This window comes from Pristis pectinata, chromosome 6 (assembly GCF_009764475.1).
Source record: "Pristis pectinata isolate sPriPec2 chromosome 6, sPriPec2.1.pri, whole genome shotgun sequence".
Taxonomy (NCBI): domain Eukaryota; kingdom Metazoa; phylum Chordata; class Chondrichthyes; order Rhinopristiformes; family Pristidae; genus Pristis; species Pristis pectinata.
In genome coordinates, this window is record NC_067410.1 from 99,204,989 (window position 1) to 99,230,506 (window position 25,518).

The window sequence follows — 25,518 nt, forward strand, 5'->3', positions numbered from 1 at the left end:
GGGAGCTATGGACTTACACCAAGATCCCTCTGTACATCAATCCTTTAACAACCTCTCTCACTATTCACAACTCCACCAATTTCCATGTCACCTGCAAACTTACTAATCAGACCACCTACATTTTTGTCCAAATAATTTATAAACAGTGGAGATCTCAGCACTGATCCCCGCGGAACACCACTGGTCGCAGACGTCCAACCGGAGTAAGTCCTGTCGACCACTACCCTCTGCTTTCCGTGGACAAGACAATCTCCAATCCAATCTAACAGTCTCCAAGGATCCCATGCATCTTAATCTTCTGGATCAGCCCATCATGAGGGACCTTGTCCAATGTTTTACTAAAGTCCATGTACAACATTCACTGCCCTATTCTCAAACATCTTTGTTACCTCTTCAAAAAACTCAAAATTTGTAAGACATGACCTCACCCACACAAAGCCATGCTAACCATCCCTAACAAGTCTATGCTTTTCCAGATGAGAGTAAATCCTATCCCCAAGAATCTTCTCCAATAATTTTCCTATCACTTATGCAAAGCTTATTGTCCAAAAATTTCCTGGTTGGTCCCCGTTGCCCTTCTTAAACAGAGGAACAACTTTGGCTATCCTCCAGTCCTCTGGGACCTTGCCTGTGGCTAAAGACACAAAGATCCCTGTCAAGGCCTCAGCTGTCTCCTCTCTTGCTTCTCGCAATAATCTGGGATAGAACCCATCAGGCCCTGGGGACTCATCCATCTTAAATGTTCTTGAGACCCAACACCTTGACATCAACATGCCCTAGAATATCAGCATGCCCCTCCCTGATCTCACTATCCTCTACGTCCTGTTTCGAAAATATTAACCCAAAGTAATTATTTAGTATCTCACACACTTCCTCTGGCTCCAGGCACAAATTCCCTCCTTCATCCTTCAGTGGTCCTACCTCTGCATAACTACCCTCTTGATTTTAACATATGTATAAAATGACTTGGCATTCTCCTTAATCATACTTGCCAAGGATATTTCATGGCCCCTTTTAGCCCTCCTCATTCCCTGTTTAAATGCTCTCCTGCTTCCCTTATATTCCTCAAGGGCCCTGTCTGATTTCAGTTTCCTAAAGCTCATGGATTCTTCCTTTTTCTTTTAGACTAAATTTACAAAATATCTTGCCATCCTTGTCTTTCTTCCTTAAAGGAACATTTTGGTCCAGAAATCTGACCAGTTGGCCTTTAAACAACTCCCACGTCAGATGTGGACTTGCCCAAAAACAGCCACTCCCAATCTACTCTCTCGAGCTCCTGCCTAACAGTGTTTATAGTTAGCCTTCTCCCAACACAACAGTTATAATTAGACTTCTCCCAATACAAGTGTTATAATTAGCACCTCCCTGCACCTACAGGCTGCACTCTAATCCATGACCATCTGAAAACTTATGGAGTTATGATCACTGTTCCCAAAATACTCTCCGACTGAAACTGATCACCTAGCCAGGCTCATTTCCCAATACAAGGTGTAGTATGTCCCCTACCCTGGTTGGTCTTTTGACATACTGTTTCAGGAAACCCTCCTGGATGCACCAAACAAATCCTGCCCCATCTAACCATCAGGCACTAACATAGTCCCAGTCAATATTGGTGAAGTTAAAGTCACTGACTAGAACAACTGTGCTGAGGTTCAAGTGCTACTTAAAGATTTAAAATGCCAGACCAGTCATTACTGGAGGAAAGCTGCGCCCTCACGCAGTCCTGTCCTTGAGATTCAAGTCTTGTCTGGCATTGATGAGTCTTCAATCTGAAATGTGAACTTTGTTTCTTTCTTCACAGATGCTGATTGACCTGCTAAGTAATTCTGACATTTTCTACTTTTATTTCAGATTTCCAGCATCTGCAATTTTTCCAAATAAACAACATCCACCACCCTACCCTCATCTACCTTTTTTGTTACCTCTTCCAAAACAAATTCTAAAAGGTTCATCAAGCACGATCTTCCATGCACAAAGCCATGCTGACTCCTCCTAATCAGACTATCTATCCAAATGCATGTTCCTCAGAATTCCCTCCAGTAACTTCCCCACCACTCACGTCAGCCTGACTGGCCTGTAGTTTCCTGGTTTATCCTTGCTACCCTTCTTAAACAACGAAACAACATTAGCCACCTTCCATTCTTCCGGAACTTCACCAGTGGCTAATGATGAAGCAAATATCTCCTTAAAGGCCTCCGCAATTTTTTCTCTTGCCTCCCACAAAGTCCGAGGCTGCATTCTGTCAGGCCCTGGGGATTTATTTACCTAAATGTGCTGTAAGGCTGCAAATATCTCCTTCCTGGTAATACGAATGTCCTCCAAAACATTGCCATTTATTTCCATTGACCTCTGTTAGATCCTGCCTAATTCCACCAAAATTAGCCCTGCTCCAGTTTCGGACCCTAACCTGTAGACCTGTCCTATCCTATAGGTCCTGACCTGTCCAAGGAATGTGGGCAATTTCCCCATGCTCTGATTGCAGGCAAGATATGCATGCACACACAGCTGAAGAAATGTATTCTCTTATTATAATTTGCAGACTGAAAAGATCATCCACAATGTTACTGTTGGAGATGTGTAAATTTAAGTGTAGGCTTCACATTCTCCATTAGAATTAACGAAGACTAAATAAGGAGGTACCTAGGTCTGTAGTTTTAGTGGTTCACATTTAATGGTTCAAGTGCTATTGTGGAATTTAGGCAAATAACGTATACTGACAGTCCCATTATTGAAGATTAGCTGCTTTCTCAAAACCATGCCCTTGAAAAGTCAGCTGCAAGCCTGGCTACCTATTGAACAAAGTGTTAAAAATTGCTTGATACAATTTGAGATTAAGCTGTGTCATAGTTAACATTTCCCTCATAAACATGTACAATAACTGGCTTTTCCCTTATGCTAATCTGCTTATGCAGCATCACTGCATGCCAAAAGGAATTTGCAAAGGGAAGCAAATTTAGATGTTTTGATTCTATGATAAGGAGGCACATAAATACCATGTGTATTTAAAATTTTAGTGGCATATTTGATTTGGTAAAACTTGGCAGTACAACTCCTACAAAGCTGTAACAAACTGCAACCAGAACATAAAGACAGGCTACATAAATCTGGCCTGCATTACATTGAGTGAAGAACCTGGGATATTTAAATAGAAGAAACATTAGAATCCACACAGAGGAACTATTTCTTCTGGTAAGGGAAATTAAGAATGTGGAGCACAAGCTGAAATTTAGTAGTAGGCTATTTAGAAAGGAAATATTTCTTCATACAAACAAGGTAGAAATTTGAAACACTTCCCTCAAAAAGTGGGATATTTAGACATTTAGAATTTCCAAGGCAGATATCAAGTTTTTTGTCTGAAGAGAATGAAGCCAGTCTCGGGTATAGATCAATTAAGAGCCAACTGAATGGCAAAACATGGTGACTGCTGGCCAGCCCCAGCACCAATTGTTAAATTATGAAGGCAATATTGATATGGAAAACAGAAGCAGCTTCTGGTTTAGAAAATTGGAGATATTATGGCAATAAGCATTGCATAGCTGCTGGAAGAGTCACGATGTTTAGCCACAGCCTGCCACCTATTCCCAATGGCTGCAACGTAACCACATGTTCACCTACAGGGCATATCAGGTAAATAAATCCAATATATTCCTCTGACATCCAGCAGGCACCATTCAAATCAACACCACTGTAAACCACACTTTAAAATGTCACATTGACTCAGATAGTCAAATTTGAATCATGTTAGTTTAAAAATAAAATCTATTTTGCTTCTTCTAACAGCTTCACAGTTCAATTCTTTTGCAAACAACCTATTTTCTGTATATGCCTCTCAAACTAACACCTCCCAGATGTTTTATTTGAACCCTGTAACACTGAAGCCTGAAGATATTATTGTTTTTGGTTTAGTCAGTAGAAGATTTTATAAAGCACCATGAAGCAAAGTAATCACATTTCTTAAGGCATTCCGCAAATTATTTTCGGGGTTAAAAAGTACTCTCTTTGGTAAGATGACAGACAACTGCCTAGAAATAAAAAAAATTAGAAGTGTGGCTCAAATCTTTTTTCTTCCAGTTAAATTTCTTACTTTGCAACTGCAAGTCTGAAACTAGATCAGAGTTTTTTTAAACCTACAGGAGGTATGTTATTCTCATCACTTACTTGTCCCAAGTAACAAATGTTGCCCTCTGCGTTGAAATGCCAAGAGCTACTATCTGCTTCATATGTAATTGTGAACCTAGAAACACAAAAAGAATCATTTAATCAAGTATTGCAAGCTGAAATGTGATTGACATTTTGATATAAAGCTCAACTGAAGCTGCAGCTCATCAGTGCAGGGAACCCTATATTTTTAAGCATGGGAGGTGAAAATGGCTTCAGAGTAATGGTCAGTTATGGGAAGACTGTTCCTGTGAAATATCACATCAAGTAAGCAAATTTGGGTCATACCCAGTTCCAGAAAATCAACAAAAAAAAATGCAGATGCTGGATATCTGACACCTGAAATAAAAGCAAGAAACACTGGACACAGTCAGCAGGTCAGGCTGCATCTGTGGAAAGAGAAACCGAGTTAACGATTCGGGTCGTCCCTTTGTCAGAATTGGAGTCAATTAACAGTGCTGGGGACCACGGACAGAGGTCCTAATGGTAGTGGGATGAAGAATTAAAGTGACCCATTATGAAGAGTAAAGTGCTTGTGGAACAGCACCTCTCTTACATCTAAGCACACTGCAGCCTTCCAGAACTGCTGGGTGTCCAATGGATTCCAATTGGTTTCTGCAACTTATAAGCAATAAAACATTTCTAACATTCCTGTAATGAGGAAGGAGAAAGTGGTAAAGACTGAAAATATTATGTACACCAGAAGACCAACAAACCCATTCCATCCTCAAAAGTGCATTGGACTGTTAGCCTATTTATATAAAATGCCTTGTCCACCATTTTTAAATGGAGCCATAACTCTTTCAAATGTGATTCACTCCCAGTTATCCCCCCTGAAAAGGCCTAGTCATCAATTCCAGGACAATAAATGATAGCCTGCAAGATCCACATCTTGAGAATGAATGAAAAAAAATTGAAGCAACTTGAACGTATTTCATACAGTTTCTTGATGATATCAGGTGGTGTGATTTCAGGGCTTTTCATCAGAGCTGGGCTGAGGTAACCTGATTGAATAGTAAACTTCTGATATTTTGCTTTGCAAGTAATTTTTGAAGCAGTTATACATTGAGCAAAAAAAATTAACATTACCTCTAAAGACATCCTGACTATTCTTGAAAAAAAAAGACTGAAAGATTGATTGTCCATCATCTGTTTTCAATGGTACTTTTTCTATTAACATACCAACACTGCTGGACTGTCACATGGGAATCAATTTGGCTTTCAAATAGGATCAATTTGGCTTTCAAATAGGATCTTAGTGGAGTACCAATTGGAAAAACTTTTCAATAATATTTCAGTACTTCGACTTCAAATATATCCCTAATCCACAAAACAAAATCAATTTAGTTAAAAGTTGACAATGATTCACATTCTGAACAAAAGTAGGTCAAGTCATGAATAGAAATGGATAAAAAAGGTATTCTTAGGATGTTATCAGCAAAGGTTGAATACTTGAAACTGATTTGCAGTTTGGGACCATGTAGCCGAAGGGACAAATGAAAGGGAAAATTACTACTTGATATCAAACAGGCTCATTCATTTGCAAATTGTTCTGCAATTTAATATAGTCAACTACTTATAGGTTTCATTTGCTGATTTAAGTTACGGAACTGTTCTCCAGTTAATCTAACAAAGAGTATAATGACAAGTGGTAGTAATTTTTCTACAATTTCAAAATCTATACGAAAACAAAAATGTTTTCCCTTATTTCCGATTCTAGTTCCAAGTAACAAGAAAAAAGCCTTACGATGTGAGAAGCAAACAAGGGAAAATACAATATTTTCCAACAACTCAATTTTTTTTTTGAAACTGCATAAGTGAATCATATTTCTATGTAATACAAGAACTTCAGACAGTGGTAGACTACTGTATTAAACTACTAGACATATTAATTTCATACAGGTTTTATGAGCTAAACAGCTTCACACCAAAGGCTTTACAAAACTCTATGGTAACTAGTTTCCAGGTGCCTTAACTTGGGCTCACTGAGGACTGATTTACTTAATGGAACCAACATTCCTTACCCATAATGGATTGGGATTGTATTACTGGGCCAATTTAGCAAACGCCAGACCTGCATCTACCATCTGCTCCACGAGTCCAATGGCAGAGCCAGTCAGGCTGGATCGAGCAATGTGATGCTGCAGGACCTGTCCCTCTGATCCTAGGTCATGAAAACCCACTCTAGGATCAACGTCTCTATTCAATTGAAGGCAAGTTCCCTTTTTAAAAAAAGACAGGATTTCAATATTTTCAATTATTCCTGATTGTTTCATGTTTTAATTAATTTCAAATTCAGAATTTAATTAAGAGCGATTTTAACATAGTTTAAAATATCAGTCGTTAAAGAACAAATATAAAATAGCTTTCCAACTTTGACAGAAAGGGAAATTCTCCTTTCAGCTTCGCCTCCTATCAAATGTCCTGGGGACAGTATAGGTGTGGTGAGGGCAGAAACAGGGATACGAGCCCTTACCAGCACACTGCCCGAGGCCTTGCTATCACCAGCAACCCGGGTTCCATTCCGGCTGCTGTTTGTAAGGAGTTTATACGTTCTCCCTGTGTCTGCGTGGGTTTCCTCCCACATTCCAAAGACGTACAGGTTAGGAAGTTGTGGGCATGCTTTGTTGGTGCCGGAAGTGTGGCGACACTTGCGGGCTGCCCCCAGAACACTTTACGCAAAAGGTGCATTTCACTGTGTTTCTCGATGTACGTGTGACTAATAACAATACCTTATCTTACTTCCCAAGTGTAGAGGGCGGCTCAGTCAGCTCCCTGCATCAAGCCAAGTATAGATAAGCAAAGACTGTGGGCAGGGAACAGAACCAGACTGATTTGGCCCTACAAGAACATTTAAAATAATTTAAATTTAAATAATTTCTAACAACATAGATACTGCCTGCCCCTGCTGAGTGCTCCCAGTATTTTGTGTTTTTAGTCTAGATATCCAGCATCTGCAGTTTCTTGCTTTACAGTAAGGTTAAAGACCTGCTCTCTCTAAAATCCTGTTTGTTTTTTTAAAATCCCCAAAAACGTGTTCTTCATCTCACAAATTGAGACATAGGAAATTACATGAATTAACTGAAATTTTTTTTATTTTTGGAGTCAATGCAACAACAGTATTAAACCATGGATACATTCTGTACGATCCTGTTGTTATGCTCTCTGCGGTTGCACGATAGTGTGAAATCTGTGCAGTGAATATAGTGCAGATTTACTCTGAAGAAACAGGCCTCACACAGTTTTTACCTTTACAAAATTTAGGCCCTGAAAATGCTTTCAATTTAACCAAATGTACAGCCCTTGGTTCAGAATATGCAGATGAGGTTACAAATAATGCTTTTCAGCTCAATCTCACAGTTTAAATCCAGAGTGCAGCAGGCAGAACAATGGAGTTGAATAAGGAATCATATCCAAGGTTTTTCCATGCAGTGAGCTCCTGGCCTTGGCCAGGCCCAAAGGGATAACGCATAGACACAGCTGGCAGAATAAAAAGGAGCCTCATCCAAGAGAGTATGGATTGGTATTGAGAATACTCATCTAGCACACTACTGCATGACGTGAATTTGAATTTCATCCTGATAGCTTTTGAATTTAAATTCAAGTAGTACAGTAACTGGAATAAAAACCCAATGTCACTAATAGTGATTATGAAACAACCGGACCACTGAAACCCATCTGATTCACAAATATGCTCCAGGGGAGGAAATATGTCATTTTCACTCAATATGGCCGTTGCATGGCTTCAGAATCAACACCTAGAAATATGGTTTGCTTTAACTGTCCTTTAAAACAGGCTAGCAAGCCACAAAGTTCAGAGGGTTGATTATATTCAAGGGTTGGGAATGTCATTGATAAGTAAAATTAAAAAGCAGAGAAGACACTGCAAAGGCAGTCTTCTTTACTTAACAGAATACTCAACTTTAAATCTTCTTCTTACCTGCCACTGCCTCTTTCACAACAGAAACAAATTGTTCAAACATTGTTTCTGGATCGACTTCCACCCGACCAGGTTCCGGATACAAAACCTTTAACTGAAAAATAATAGGTATTAGTCAAACTGAGGAAAAAGGTAATTTATATAACAAAATATTCTTAGCACGTTGTAGTCTGTCACTTAAGTTAATACTAAATACCTGGCCTGAAATAATTAAAAAATCCATAGGTGCCAATGAGACGGATGGCATCCATGACAGTGTCTCTATAAAAATGAAAGACTTGAAAAATCTCAAGCTGCTTTAAGATCTGTACATGGTCCTCAGCCAGCTGGTGGTTCACCTCCACTAAGTGCAGGTGGTCTGACACTCATTACCAAAAAGAAACAGATGGGCTCAGCATTTCAACTCTGTCCTACATAGACCATTTATATTTAATGACAAAACAATGGACTGCATGCCACAACTTCCAACAAACCTTGCTTGCCTTGAACCCCAAACACAGCAAAAATCCAAAAATCAGTGCCACAATTATCGTGTGGAAAAGTTTCAGGAGCCGGTACTATACCAGTAGAAGTCTTGAAAGAAGGGGCCTACTGTTGATTGCGAAATGGACAGAGCTACTTCAGATGCTACAGAACAAGGATATTGCACTCCAGGACTTAAAGGACATCTCAATTACACACATGATACAAGAAGGGGAACTGTCAAGTCTGCAATAATCACAGAGGAATCTCTTTACCCTCCACCGCTGGTAAAATTCTCACTCGAGTCCTGCTAAACAGACTGACCACAACTCGAGGGAGGCCTACTTCCGAAAAGCCGAAGTTGTTTCTGTGAAGGGCGTGAAACAGCAGATGTGACCTTCACAGCAAGACAACTCCAAGTGTCAAGGACAAAGCTATAGCTCGTTTCACCACCTTTGAACACTTTGTGAGGGTCCGTAGAAGATCATGGCAAAGTACAGTTGCCCCAAAAAGTTCAGTACAATTGTCTGATAACTCCATGATGGTATGTTGGCCAGAGTAATGGATGACGGAATCTTCAGACCCATTCTCAGTCACCAACAGTGTGAAACAAGGCTGTACACTTGTGCCCACACCATTTAGTGTGAAGCTCTCATGCCTACCCTGGTAAAGAAGAAGAAATCAATCTTAGATACAGGACTGATTGTGCTCTTTTTAACCCAAGAAGACTCTCAGCCAAAACCAAGGTACCAGAAAACCACCTTAAGGGACTTTCTCTTTGTTGATGACTGCACTCAATGCAAGCTCAGAAGCTGATATGCAGGAAAGCTTGGACAAATTTACCAGTGGCAACTTAGCACAAAGACGACAGAAATAATGCACCAACCTGCACCAAACAACCCAAACATCCTTGTGAATGGTGAGAGGCTCAGTTGTGGACCAGTTCACATACCTTTGCAGCACTCTCTTAAGATAAGTCAACATTGATGACGAAGTCAACAACAGGATTGCAAAAGCCAGCTCTGCTTTAGGTAGACCAAGTATGCGACCAAAGAGGGATCAGCCCAAAGACCAAGGTGAAGATGTATTATGCTGTTGTCATACCCACTATGCTTTTGAGACATGGACAGAGTACATGCCAGACAGCTTAACCACTTCCACATAACCCATCTGCAGAATACTTCACATCAAGTGGCAAAACAAGATTTCAGATACACATTCTGTCCCACACAAACCTCCCCACCATTTATACACTGATGGGAAATACAAATCAGGTGGGCAGAACATGTCGGAAGAAAGTCTGATGACAGAACATCAAAGCAGCTACTTTATGGAGAGCTGACCAAGGGCAAACAATCAACATCGACACATACCATTGGGAACCACAAACACTGGATCCTCCTGTTTGGTATACCTGCATAACAAGTATGAGGAAGCTAGAATGGAGGAAGCAAAGAAAAGAATCTCAAAAATCAAGAACTATCATTTCTACAGTATTCCAACACCACTATCACCTGTGTGAAACTTTCAAGCCCAGATGGTCTAATCAGCCATCTCCACACAAATCACAACACTACAGAATAGATGACGTGGTCCCAGTCAAGAACGAGCAATAAACAATAATCAAATGTGTTACGAACCAGCAACAAAAGAGTCATGTATCAGTGTTAAAAACTACTTTATTAATAACAACTTATAATAAGAAAAGTAAAAGTAAAAGTGTTAGAATGTTAGAAGTAAAAATGTTAAATCTTAAACATTAACCCCAAAAACTATGGGTCATTTTGGTAGGTCAAGTACGATGGCAGAATATAGTCTTAATGGCAGGACTCTTGGCAGTGTGGAGGATCAAAGGGATCTTGGGGTCTGAGTCCATAGGACGCTCAAAGCAGCTGCGCAGCTTGACTCCGTGGTTAAGGCGGCATATGGTGTATTGTCCTTCATCAATCGTGGAATTGAATTTAGGAGCAGAGAGGTATTGTTGCAGCTATATAGGCCCCTGGTCAGACCCCACTTGGAGTACTGTGCTCAATTCTGGTCATCTCACTACAGGAAGGATGTGGAAGCCATAGATAGGGTGCAGAGGAGATTTACAAGGATGCTGCCTGGAATGCGGAGTATGCCTTATGAAAGTAGGTTGAGGGAACTCGGCCTTTTCTCCTTGGAGTGACAGAGGATGAGGGGGGACCTGATAGAGGTATACAGATGATGAGAGGTATTGATCGGGTAGATAGTCAGAGGCTTTTCCCCAGGGCTGAATTGGTGGCCACAAGGGGACATAGGTTTAAGGTGCTGGGGAGTAGGTATAGAGGAGATATCAGGGGTAAGTTATTTTACTCAGAGTGGCGAGTGCGTGGAATGGGCTGCCGGCAACGCTGGTAGAGGCGGATACAATAGGGTCTTTTAAGAGACTGTTGGATAGGTACATGGAGATGAGACAAAGAGAGGGCTACAGGTAAGCCTAGTAATTTCTAGGGTAGGGACATGTTCGGCACAGCTTTGTGGGCCGAAAGGCCTGAATTGTGCTGTAGTTTTTCTATGTTTCTATGTAACTAAACTCAAAGTGTGTTTGTGTGGCAAATTCCCAAACTCCAGGAATGATTCTCAAAGTCCAGTTCAGCAAGCCATAAGGTGAAACGTGAGCAAAGGATTCTTCAAAACCACCGCTGACTGAAGATAAGACGTAGATGTAGAGAGAAAATAGAGAGTAATTACAAATCCAAATGGTCCATGATGGAACCCATACGACACCTCAGTGTCTACTCAGCAGTGACTACTCCACTGCATCTGCCTCACCCCGAAAGGCTCTCGAATCGTGGCCGTCCACACAAATACCTGTTTCCTTCTACAGGTCAACAACAAAGTGAACTCCACTGCTTTGTTCCGAAGTATCTGCCACCCTGAAAGGCATCCGAGATGTGGCCATCAACACAAATACCTGTTTCCCTCTACAGGTTAATGACAAAGTGGAATCCACTGGATTATTCCAAAAATCCATACGTGGATTGTAGTAACAGACACAGTTACTGTTTTTCATCCATCGATAGAGACTAGCAGGCTGGTCTCTCTCTCTCTCTCCTCTGACTGCTTCAAAAACGTCATTACGTCCTTTATCTTCTGTTGTTGTAACCACGCCACACACACTATGCTCTATCTTAAAGGGACATTCACCAATAGTAACCTAGTCCGTAACAAGTGGCACTCACTCTTCAATAGCTTCCATGTTTTGACAGGATCATTCGGTTCCAGATATCAACACCATCTTGGTCCAGACATGGAACCAAGAACTAAATTCCAAAGGTAAAGTAAATGCCTTTGATATAAAGGTGGCATTTAACAGAGTGTGGTATCGAGTACAACTTGTCAATGGGCATAAAGGGGAAAGCACCCCCACTGGAGTCATAATGCTTACAAAGGTTCTGGTTGTTGGAGGTCAATCAACCCAGCCTCAACACATCACTCGGGAGTTCCTCAGACCCTATCATTTTCAGCTGCTTCATCAATGACTTTTCTTCTATCGGGTGGTCAGAATGTGGGTGTTTGCTGATGATTAGTTCAATTCATTGTGGACTTCAGGAAGGGGAAGTCAGGAAAACACACACCAATCCTCACTGAGGGGTCAGCTGTGGAAAGGGTGAGCAGCTTCAAGTTCCTGGACATCAACATCTCAGAGGATATATCCTGGGCCCAACACATTGATGAAATCAGCATGCTAGTAGCTCAACTTTGTTAAGCATTTGAGGAGTTTCGTATGTCACCAAAGGGTCTTGTAAATTTCTATAGATATATGGAGGAGAGCATTCTGACTGGTTGCGTCACAGCCTGGTATGGAGGCTCCAATGCGCAGGATCGCAAGAGGCCACAGAGGGTTGTAGACTCCGCCGGCTCCATCACAGGCACAACCCTCCCCACCATCTAGGACATCTTCAAGAAGTGGTGCCTCAATGCGGTGGCATCCATCACTAAGGACCCTCATGATCTGAGGCATGCCCTCTTCTTGTTACTACCATCAGGGAGGTAGTACTGGAGCCTGAAGACCCATACTCAGCACTTCAGGAACAGCTTTTTCCCCCGCCACCATCAGATTTCTGAAATGGTCCATGAACTCTACCTCGTTATTCCTTTTTATTTTGCACTATTTATTTTGTAATTTATAGTAATTTTGTGAAATTGCACTGTACTGTTGCCGCAAAACATTTCACATCATACAAGACAGTCATAATAAACCCGATTCTGATTCGATTCACAACTTCTCAGCAAAAGCAGTCCGTTCCTGCATGCAGAGAGACTTAGACAACATGCAAACAGAGGCCTAACATCTGTGTCAGGCAAAGGCCATCCCCAATGAGGGTCCAACCACTTACTCTTGATGTTCACTTAGTCCCACATTAACCAATGCCCCGGGGGTGAGCACTGACCAGAAAGTCAACCAGACTAACTACAAAAATACTGTGGCTACAAACACAGGTCAGAGACTGAGTCTCTCCTGGAAAGTGATCATCTCAAAACCACAATCTCACCAGCTTCTTTGATTCTCCACTTATTTGGATTAATGCAACCTAGCAGCACCAAAACTAGCTTAAATAGACAAACACGTTCACTTAATTGGCACTTATTTTCACCACCCTAATAGTCACTGCCTCTATGGCTGCACTGTGCAATCTACAAAACGCAATGCAGAGATTCCAACGGCATTTCCCAAACCCACAACCCCCACCACCAAGTACAATAGCAGCAGGTGCATGGGAACACCACCAGCTGCAGGATTCCCTCCACATCACACATCATCCAGACTTGGAATTATATTGCTGTTCCTTCATTGTCACAAGGTCAAAATACTGTAACTCCACAACTAATTTTGTGGGAGTAACTGGAGTAGAAAGACTACTGATGTTCAAGAGTTCACCACCATCAAAAGGACAACAAGGGTTGGGCAATGCATGCTGATCTTATCAGTGATGTATACATCCTGGAAAAAAAATAACAAAATGTAAATTCTGTTGAGCTAGGATCGCCAACCAGCTGATGCTGTGATCAAGAGGAATGAGACTTGGAGAAGCTAATGCTGGACTTCAGAGTCAGTGAAGGTCTTATTTATACTTCACAGATTTAACATCCGAGCTAAGACAAAACAGTTTTCCAACAACTTTGTAGAAATACTCTGTAATATTCATTCTCAGAAGCAACACAAATGGACCAACATGGCACTGCAACTCAGTATCTACTATGTTAGTCCTAGCTGAATGGATAGAATGTTTGCTTGAAATCATGGGATCGGACTCCAATGAAATACTGAGGGGATACTGCAGTGTTGGCATTTCCATCTTTCAAATGAGACAGAAATTAAGATGCCACCTCTACCCTCTCATATGGGAGTAAAAGGCTCACCTCACCCCATTTCAAGCACGTTTTCCCCAACATCATTCAAAATAATTCATTTGATCAACACCACTTTTCTGCTGATGGATCTTTGTGCAAATCGACTGCAGTGTACTTTCAATGTGAAAGTGATAACACTTCTAAGCTTATTGGTTGTATAACAGAGATTTGGAGGCTGTGAAGAGGATTTTTAAAAATGCAAGCCTCTCATTAAATTTTGAAACTATCAATCGATTTTCTCGCATCTGATAAAACTTTTTAATAACGGCTAGTCGTTAAGTGAAAAGTCAGTACTGAGTTGCAGAACAGGATGCATTCTCAATCAAAACTGGTGCACAACTTTTCATTGTGCATGACAAAACATACCCTCATATTTATAATTCAAATCCTTGCCCTATCCCACCACATCAATATTTCACATTCCAACAACATTCCTCCACCTGGTTCCCTCTGAAAATGTAATCATACAAAGATCAAACTTAATTATCTATGAAGGATCTTTGACCTGAAACATTAAGTCTGTTTCGCTTTCCATAGATATAACCCAACCTACTGAGTATTTCTAGCATTATCTGCTTTTATTTTAGATTTCCACAAAATTACCTCTGCCATTACAGCACCTGTGTTCATACTTTCCTCCTCCTTCTGGTGGTTTCTGATTTTGCTCGTCTTATCCTATTTACAAACCCCCTTGATCAGCCCCCAGTCATAACTTTTGTTTTGAACTAGCCATCATTATTGCTTTCACCTGGAATCATCACTTCTGTCATTCAAACATTCCTTCACCACATCCCAGCCTTACCAGAGGATTTCAGTACAACCGTAAAGAAAGTTTGCTCCACTTATCTAGAGCTCTGATACAACTGCAGCTGGACTAATCATACACAGGTCTGGTCTCCCTTTGCCAAGAAGAATATGCTTGCAAATTGGGGAATTTGGTGTAATTTCACCAGTTAAGGCTTCTAGGATGAAAAACATGATGATGCTGGAGGAATTCAGCAGGCCAGGCAGCATCCATGGAGAAAAGCAGGCGGTCAACATTTCAGGTCAGGACCCTTCTTCAGGACTGAAGATAGGAAAGGGGAAACCCAATATATAGAAAGGAAAAGCAGAGCAGTGATAGGTGGACAAAAGAGGGGAGGCAGGATGGGCATAAGGCGGTGATAGGTAGATGCAGGTAAGAGATAATGATAGTAAAGTGCAGGGGAGGAGGGGAGAGCAGAACCACCGGGGATGGGTCAAAGCTAAAGAGAGAAAGAAAACAAAAAGGGGTAGAAAAAGAAGAGGGATCAGCTGGGAAAAGGAAGGGGGAGTTGTGGGGAAGGGGACTGGGGATTACTTAAAGTGGGAGAATTCAACGTCCATGCCGTTAGGCTACAAGGTTCCAAGACAGAACCTTGGGCTTCCCCTTTTCCTATCTTCAGTCCTGAAGGGTCCTGACCCTAAAATGTTGACTTCCTGCTTTTCTCCATGGATGCTGCCTGGCCTGCTGAGTTCCTCCAGCATCATCATGTTTTTGATCTAGATTCCAGCATCAATAGTCCTTTGTTTCTCAAGGCTTCTGGGATGGTGGGTTTGCTATACAAGATCACACTCTGACATTACTCTCAAATTTAGAAGAATGAGAAGTGATTTAATTGAAATATATATCAATATGGTAGATATCACTCAACACTATTTCAACTACCAATGGTCGTGTGAAAAAGCAATTTGAGCACCAAAAAAAAAGGCAATGCAGTCCATGAGTGAAGACCTTCTTTTGAAGTTTCCTGGACAACCTGTCCAATCCATTGATTGCATGAGAGACATTGACAAGACTGCACATTTTCCTGTTGCATTTTTAAACTCAGTCACCACCTGGTATGCCATTGTCACGAACCAGCAACAAAAAAAACACACCGAGCATGATTTAGTGTTAAAAACTATTTTATTAATCACTACTTATGATAATACGTAAAATAAAAGTAAAAATGTTAGTATGTTAGAATTCAAAAATGTTAAACCTCGAACGTTAACCCCAAAACTAAACTCGTCGTGTGTGTGTGTGTGTGTGTGTGTGTGTGTGTGTGGCAAAGTCCAAAACTCCCAGTTCCGGAATGGTTCTTAAAGTTCAGTTCCGCAAGCCATAAGGTGAAACATGAGCAAGGGCTTCTTCAACAACCACCGTTGTCTGAAGAGAAGATGTAGATGTAGAAAAACATAGAGAGAGTACATACGAAATCCAAATGTTCCACGATGGAACCCAAACGACACTCCAGTGTTTACTCGGTAGTGACTTCCTCACCCCGAAAAGCATCCGAACCGTGGTCGTCCACATACAAATACCTGTTTCCTTCTACAGGTCAGCAACAAAGTGAACTCCACCGGATTACTTCCAACTTCCATACATGGATTTCAGTGGCAAATACAGTTATTGTTTCTCATCCATCGATAGAGAAAACAAGCAGGCTGGTGTCTCTCTCCCTTCTCTCTCTCTCTCCTTCTTCTGACTTCTTCAACAACGTCATTATGTCCTTTATCTTCTATTGATGTAAGCACGCCCCACACACACATACACACACACTCTCTATCTTAAAGGGACTTTCACTGAGTCCGTAACACCATCACAAACTTGAACTAAAAGGAACTTCCATCATGCTACTCAGGAATTTAGATCCACCAATACTATGCAACGGCACAAGATCATTTCAAAAATGACTACATTTAATAAGGCTACAGTAATGACTGGTAATGCTGTTGGGGAAAATGTCTTCATCCCTTGGATACCAATTTTCCCATCTAATCTACTTTTCAAATCAAGTGACTTGAGTTCCCCATTCAACTTAAATTTTGCTATAAGCATTAACAAGGCACAAGGACAATCACTGCAAGTTGTTGGCCTTAATCTCAAAACTCAGTGCTTTTCCATTGGTCAGCTATACAAACATAGGACAAAGAACAGCATGTGCCAACATAGCTAATCCCTCCTACCCACAGAATGCCCATATCCCTATTTTCCTCTCATTCATGTGCCCATCCAAGCCCCTCTTAAAAGCCCCCAATGAATTTGCCTCCACCATCCTATCAGGAAACACATTCCAGGCATCCACCACTAGGTTAAAAAAACATCCCCTTAATGTCTGTTCTGATCCTACCCCCTCTCACTTTAAATGCATGCCCTCTGGTATTGGATCGCTCAATAATGGGAAAAAGATATTGCTTGTCCACCCTCTCTATGCCTCTCATAATTTTATACACTTCCAACAGATCAGTCCTCAGCCTCTGCCACTCCAGGGAGAAAGAGCCCAAGTTTGTCCAGCCTCTCCTGATAGCACATGCCCTCTATTCCAGGCAGCATCCTAGTAAATGACCTCTGCACCCTCCCTAAAGCTTTGACATCCTTCCTATAGTGAGGTAATCAGAATTGCGCACAATACTCTAAATGCAGCCAAACCAGAGTTCTATAGAGATGCATCATAACTTCTTGACCCCTACACTCAATACCTCAATTAATAAATGCAACCATTCCATAAGCCTTCTTAACCACCCTATCTACCTGTGTAGCCACTTTCAATGAACCATGGACTTGCACCCCAAGATCTCTCTGCTCTTCAACACTGTTAAGGATCTTCCCCTTGACTGTACTGCCACTTGACATTAGCCCTACCAATACCTCACATTTATCTGGGTTAAACTCCATCTACCATTTCTCTGCCCACATCTGCAACTGATCTATATCACACTGTATCCGTCACCAGTCTTCTACACTAATCACAACTCCACCAATCTTGGTATCGTCTGCAAACTTACTAACCCATCCATCAACATATTCATCTAGGTCATTTATGTACATCACAAACAGGATGCACCAGAGTTGGATATGCTGGTTTCTCCAGAGTTGGAGATAAAAATCTACACTTTTTTTTAAAACACCAGATTCAAAAGAAATATAGTGTATTCTGAAGCATTTTAACATTGAAATCAAGTAAACTTACACATTGTGCATTGGTACATACTTGGTTAAAGAAATCTATATTAAATGTGCTTTTTTTGCATACATGTTTTCAGTGTGTATGTTTTTAAATCAGTAATCTTAAACTACATAATTTTAACCCACTATTTATGGAAAAATGATATATTTAAGTTGGATTTTATTTCATTTACAAGGAGTGTTATAAAACCCAATTGTATGGAAATAAATGCAAATGTGATTGCCAGCATAATAGCCTGGTCAATGCCAAGTAGAGCAGTGGGTAACAATGGTGAATTGGAGCTTCTTGCTTTTAAAAAGCCATGAATTAGGTGTTACAACTTTTAGTTATCATGCCCAAGAAATTCTCAAAAATTGTAAGTCAGCTTCAGTTCACAGTTCCATAAAGATAAAGTCTATGATAATAAATACAATAATAGTGAATTACTGTGCAACCTTTAAACAGGCAGCATATTTACCATTTCATAAGCAGTCACTGGTCCGTATTATGAAAAGGTCATACGTTATTAACACTTGACAACTGGAACCACTCAGCAACAGCTTTTACAAAATTATTAATCCTGATCTCTTACATAATTGTACCTCAAGTGACTGTTTCAAAATGCCCCCAATCTGGATCAAAAATTCCAAACAGCTTCATGTTTATGAATAGTGTTATTATTCTCTTACCAAAACTCCCATGGGAGCAGAATTTCAACTTTGTTTGGTAACAGGTCCAAGAGCAATTCCAATTATCTTGCAAAACAGTGGATAGCTCCACACTTTTCTGAAGAATTTTACATTTATTTGAATCAATGGAATTTATCATATACATGCATTAAATACTGGGAGATTAAAGCCACCTACAGATAAGTTGAAGTGATTTTTCCTGCTGACCCTCCAATGTACGGCAAATAAATCATTCATGATGAAAACTTTCAAAGTGTCACTCAGCTCCAATCTTTAAGGGTTAGCTGAAGCAAAAGGATCAAATTTTCAGGTGACTTTTCAAATTTTCATTCCTCCTCTGAAGGTAGAATTTAGTTAATTCCATAATATGGTTACTTTCCTCCTCTCCATTTTCCAATCTTCTCTCTAGAAGAATGGGACTGAAATAAAACATTACTTCCTGTTCTAGTGCTGAACGTACAGAATTGTTCACTTTTCAGGCACTAATCAATGCTAAAGTTGGTAGAAGTCCTCAAATGTTCAAGGGTCCAAAGGACTGAAGAGTTTTACATTTTGAATACATACTACTTTGTTGCTAGTCAGTAAGTCATGACTGCAAGACATTATTGGACTTGAACACAAACTAAACTAAAATTTCAGGGCATTACTAACAGCTCTGCACTGTGTTGTTAGAGCATGGCTTTGGATGAGGCTCTGAAATGAGACAGCATATTGAAGAGAACAAGGTTTTCAATCCTAATATTAAAAATGCTCAATTTGCAAATCACCACCAACTGAAACATTACACTTTGCTTCTGTCAAACACCAGCATTTACAAATTGCTACAACAGTGACTATATTCCAAGTATGTGATTTGTAGGCAAGATAGCCAAAGGTAGCTTCCAACACAATTTGGACTTTGCTATTCCAAAAAGCCTCCAATATTAAAAATGATTATGTTCATGTTGAACAAACAACCTTGACCTCACTTTCCTTTCAGCTTTACTTGAAACTTCTAATGGAAATATCCTTTGCCTTTCTCATGAGTGCCTTTCTCATGAGTGTCAACATTCATGTTAAATTTACTTATTACAATGCAATCCAACATTGTTCCAGACCAAAATCCAGCTGCATTTCTACATGATTGAAATTGGTTCAGGAAGGGCACAGATTTTTAAAATATTCATTCACAGATCTGGGCATCACTCTGGCAAGAGCTGCATTTATTGTTCATGTCTAATTGCCCTTTAGGTGCTATTGAGCTACCATCTTGAACTACCTCAGTCTGCTGGTGACAATGCTGATTGGATGGTACTCCAGAATTTTGAGCTAGTGACAATGAATGTATTTTGTCAGGAAAATGTAACTTGGGAAGTAACTTGGATGAGGTGATGTTTGTAGGGATCTGTTGCCCACGTCCTTCTAAAAAGTGTAGATTGGGATCGTACTAAAGACTTGGAGAGCTTGCATCTTTCAGATGGCACTTATTTTGCAGGAAGTAAATGTTTAAGACAGTGAATAGGATAACAAACAAATGGACTACTTTACCCTGGATGGTATCAATCTACTGTAGTGTCACTGGAACATCCCTCACTGAGGCAAATGGAGTATATTCCATCCATTTCACAACTTTTGCTTTGCAGCCAATAAGTCTTTGAAATTGCACACCTTTCTGACTTTGAAATGCATCTTTCACCATTGCTGGGTCTAAACGTTAGAACTCACTGCCCAATGATACTATGGGAGCTCTTTCAGCATAAGGACTGCAATGGTTCAAGATGATAGCTCACCACCACTTTTTCCAAGGGCAAGTAAGGATGGGCAACAAATACTGGCCTTGCTAGTGATAGCAAGAATCTCAGAAAATGAATAAATTAAAGAAAGAGGTGGTGAGTCACTTACCAACAGATACCCAGCTTTAGACCTATTCTTATAGCCACAGTATTTATGTGGCTGGTCCAGCTGAGTTTCTTATCAACAGTGAGCATCAGGATGTTAACGTGGGATGACTTAGTGATATAATCGCAATAGAATGTCATGGAGTGGAAGTTAGATTCTTTCTCAATCAGTTGTAACCAGGTATTTGTGTAGCATTAGTGTTGTTAATCACTTACCACCCACGTTTGAACATTATGCGGGTTGCGCTGTGTGCAGGTATCAATTGCACCATTTTATGAAAGTTGGCACTGAGCATTGCAAGCATCAATAACTATCCCCATTTCTGACGTGGCAGAGAGAAAAAGTTAATGATGAAACAGCTGAAAAAGTTTGGCTTGGAATATTACTGCAGGAGATTTAAGGCAATGTGTGTCTATCTGTATTGACTTCAGTTTTACTAGATTATTTATTGCATTCTCAGTCAAATGCTGCCTTAATGTCACATTCGTTTTAAAAAAAACATTTGTTGCTAATACTCATCAAATCAGGAGGCACCTGTGGAGAGTTAAAAGACTGTTAACAGCACAGTGCCCAGTAAACTTTCAACACAAGGTTCCAATTTCCAACATCTACAAAATTCTACTTTGGGTTGCTGTCATTTCCATCTCATTTCTAGATTTTGGCTTTTTTGTCCATGATCAGACTAAGGCTGCAATGAGGTCTGGAAGTGAGTTGTTCCAGCAAGGCTCACACAGCATCAGTGAGCAAGTTTTTTTATGAATAAATGCAATCCAATTGTACAGTTGTTGACACCTTCCCTGACTTTGCTGACAACAGAGTGCGGGATGGGTTAGTAGCTTGGATTGGATTTATCCTTTTTGTTGGTCGAACGTGCTTGTTGGATAGAAGCCAGTGTTGTTGTTGCACGGGAGTGCCTCAGTCAAAGGGGGCAGATAGTTCTGGAGCACAAGTCCCTAGCACTATAGCCAATGTCATATCCAAGCCCACAGCCTTTGCAAGGCATTTCTTGACATTATGGAGCAAATCAAATTAGATGAAATTTGAATCAGCAATGGTAGGAATCAGGATGATCTGATTGGGATCACCAACATACCACTATCAACTGCTAATATTACAGCCTTGTCTTTCATACTCACACCTACAAAGATTACGTTTGTGGAGGTTCTTCTCCCTGTGATGCTGCCTGATTGAACCAAGTTAGCCGATTTGCTTAAGTGAACTCACTTCTGGAATTAACATACTTAATTTAAAACATTCAGATGAAATTACCACCTTGGCAGCCAACTGAAAGATCCAAAACAAGCTTCACTATTTTCTTGACTTTAGAACTTGATCCGTTCCTTCCTTTCACAGACTAGATCTCCACTCCACTTAATTCTATCAATTATCCTGGACAAGCCCAACATCTCCAACGCTGATGTTAAAAGCTGGAGGTGTAATTATTCTGTGGCAAACTGCACATTATTCAATGATCCTGAATTACAACAATAGGGAAGCCTCCATTATCTCACACCATCAACAATGTCAAGCACCCTAAAGTGCTTCACCAGAAATGGATGCGAAACTATCATTGTTGCATCTATGGGAAAGATAGAGCAATCATGAACATTTCTTTAAAAAAACAAAAATGATCCTGGAAATCTGAAATAAAAACAGAAGACACTAGGTAGGTCAAGCAACATTGGCAGGAAGAGAAGCAGAGCTAAAGTTTTGAGTTAATGACACCTTATCAGATCGGGGAGAGAAACAAAGTTTTTGCACTCCTACCTACAAAAGGTTACGTGTTGTTTTTGCTTGTGTTACACAGATGGGGCTGGAAAATGGGAGAACAAAAGGAAATATCTGATAAAGTACAGCCATGGTTTTCCAGTTTAAATTAAAATTTAAATTTTTTAAATTTTATTTACAGCATGGTAACAGGCCCTTCCGGCCCAACGAGTCCGCGCCGCCCATTTTTTAAACCCAAATTAACCCACCCGTATGTCTTTGCAATGTGGGAGGAAACTGGAGCACCCAGAGGAAACCCGCACAGACACGGGAGAACGTACAAACTCCTTACAGACAGCAACGGGAATTGAACCCCGATTGCTGGTGCTGTAATAGCATCGCGCTAACCGCTACGCTACTGTGTCACCTGGTTAATAGATTAAGGAGGGCAGAGAGTGCGAGAGGACAAACAGACAAAGGGACATGTAAAGTTGTGAGGAATGGGTCAGAGCTGCTTCTGGAGCAAAAAAAAGAGAATGTGTCTCTGGAGAGAGAAAAATTTAGTTCATATTGTTGAACAGACAAGTTTACAGACCTGGCCAAGCTGGAAAAGAGTTATCTAAAACTGCTGAATTTGATACCATGATCTAAAGGCCATGAAATGCCCAGAGGGAAGATGCGGCGTAATTTCTCAAGCGAACAAGTCAGGCCATCCTACAGCCAATGATGCTCTACAACCAGGGACATGCAGTGTAGTCATTGTTGTAATGTAGGGAAAGTGAAGACACTTTTGAAAGAAAAATCTGATGATGATACTGAAAATCTAGAAACTGTGCAGAACAGCAGAGTGATGCAGCTCCTTAGAGCTGCAGAGACCCAGGTTCAATCCAAACCTTCAGTGCCCTCTGTGTGGAGTTTGCACGCTCTCCCCGTGACTGTGTGGACTTCATTCAGGTGCCCCCATTCCCTACCATCTCTCAAAGACATCTGATGCATTAATTATCATCCATGGTCTGTGGGCGAGGAGTAGAATCTGGGGGTAGTTGATGGCAATGTGGAGAGAATAAAATGGGATTAGTGTGAATGGGATTAGTAGAGAATAAAATGGTGCATAATGGTCAGCAGGCATCTGATGGGCTGAAGGGCCTGTTTCCATGCTTCAAGTTTCACCAGAACTGTTCAGGTGCCCAAAGACATCAGCAGGTGATGGTGAGATTCCAGATACTGATTTCAATATATACAGTGGCATGCAAAAGTTTGGGCACTCCTGGTCAAAATTTCTGTTACTGTGAATAGTTGAGTAGAAGATGAACTGATCTCCAAAAGTCAAAGTTAAAGATGAAACAATCTTTTCAACATTTTAAGCAAGATTAGTGTATTATTTTTGTTTTGTACAATTTTAGAGTGAAAAAAAAGGAAAGGAACACTATGCAAAAGTTTGGGCATCCCAAGAGATTTGAGCTCTCAGAACTTTTACCAAGGTCTCAGACCTTCATTAGCTTGTTAGGGCTATGGCTTGTTCACAGTCATCATTAGGAAAAGCCAGGTGATGCAAATTTCAAAACTTTATAAATACCGACTCCTCAAACCCTGTCCCAACAATCAGCAGCCATGGACTCCTCTAAGAAGCTGCCTAGCACTCTGAGAATTAAAATAAATGATGCCCACAAAGCAGGAGAAGGCTATAAGAAGATAGCAAAATGTTTTCAGGGAGCCGTTTCCTCAGTTCGTAATGTAATTAAGAAATGGCAGTTAACGGGAACGGTGGAGGTCAAGTTGAGGTCTGGTAGACCAAGAAAACTTTGAGAGAACTGCTCATAGGATTGCTAGAAAGGCAAATCAAAACCCGTTTGACTGCAAAAGACCTTCAGGAAGATTCAGCAGACTCTGGAGTGGTGGTGCACTGTTCTACTGTGCAGCGACACCTGCACAAATATGACCTTCATGGAAGAGTCATCAGAAGAAAACCTTTCCTGCGTCCTCACCACAAAATTCAGCGTCAGAAGTTTGCGAAGGAACATCTAAACAAGCCTGATGCATTTTGGAAACAAGTTCTGTGGATTGATAAAGTTAAAGTAGAACTTTTTGGCCACAATGAGCAAAGGTATGTTTGGAGAAAAAAAGGGTGCAGGATTTCATGAAAAGAACACCTCTCCAACTGTTAAGCACGGGGGTGGATCAATCGATCATGCTTTGGGCTTGTGTTGCAGCCAGTGGCACAGGGAACATTTCACTGGTAGAGGGAAGAATGAATTCAATTAAATACCAGCAAATTTTGGAAGCAAACATCACACTGTCTGTAAAATAGCTGAAGATGAGGATGGCTTCTACAACAGGATAATGATCCTAAACACACCTCAAAATCCACAATGGACTACCTCAAGAGGCACAAGCTGAAGGTTTTGCCATGGCCCTCACAGTCCCCCGACCTAAACATCATCGAAAATCTGTGGATAGACCTCAGAAGAGCATTGCATGCAAGACGGCCCAAGAATCTCACAGAACTAGAAGCCTTTTGCAAGGAAGAATGGGCTAAAATCCCCCAAAGAATTGAAAGGCTCTTAGCTGGCTACAGAAAGCATTTACAAACTGTGATACTTGCCAAAGGGGGTGTTACTAAGTACTGACCATGCAGGGTGCCCAAACTTTTGCTTTGGGCCCTTTTCCTTTTTTGTTATTTTGAAACTGTAAAAGATGGAAATAAAAAAGTAATCTTGCTTAAAATATTAAAGAAATGTGTCACCTTTAACTTTATGCCTTTTGGAAATCAGGTCACCTTTTACTCACTTAGCTATTCACAGTAACAGAAATTTTGACCGGGGTGCCCAAACTTTTGCATGCCACTGTATATAAAACAAAATACTGATTTTGCACCAACCACCCTCCCCCTTTGGGCACTTTGGCTTGATACTGCAGGCGATGCAACACTTGTCCTTTCATCTCTTCCCTTCCCATTATCCAGGGAGCCAAACAGTCTCTCCAGGTGAAGCAGCGATTCATTTGTACTTCTTCCAATCTGGTATACTACATTCAGTGTTCTCCTCCACACCGGAGAAACCAAACAGAGATTGGGTGCCTGCTTTGCAAAGCACCTGTGTTCAGTCTACATGTGCGACCCCAAGCTTGCTGTTACCTGCTACTTCAATTCTCCATCCCACTCTGACCTATCAGTCTGGAGCCTCCTGTACTGTTGCTACGATCCCCAACCCAAGCTAAAGGAACATGGCCTCATGTTCCACCTACACATGTTGCAGCCTTCTGGACTCAATATTGAATTCTTCAACTTTAAGTAATTTTATTTCTCTGTCTGTCTCAGTTGCCCATCTGTGACATGAGCTCAGCTCGTTTGTCCCCC

General features: G+C 40.8%; 1 protein-coding gene across 1 annotated transcript in view; it reads right to left on the bottom strand.

Annotated features, from left to right (window-relative positions):
* gk5 (glycerol kinase 5) overlaps positions 1-25,518 on the bottom strand; it is a 69,429-nt gene that overhangs the window by 39,898 nt on the left and 4,013 nt on the right. Inside the window, 2 exon segments of the mRNA XM_052018978.1 lie at positions 4,159-4,234; positions 8,099-8,192. Coding sequence (XP_051874938.1) covers positions 4,159-4,234; positions 8,099-8,192 — 170 coding nt within the window.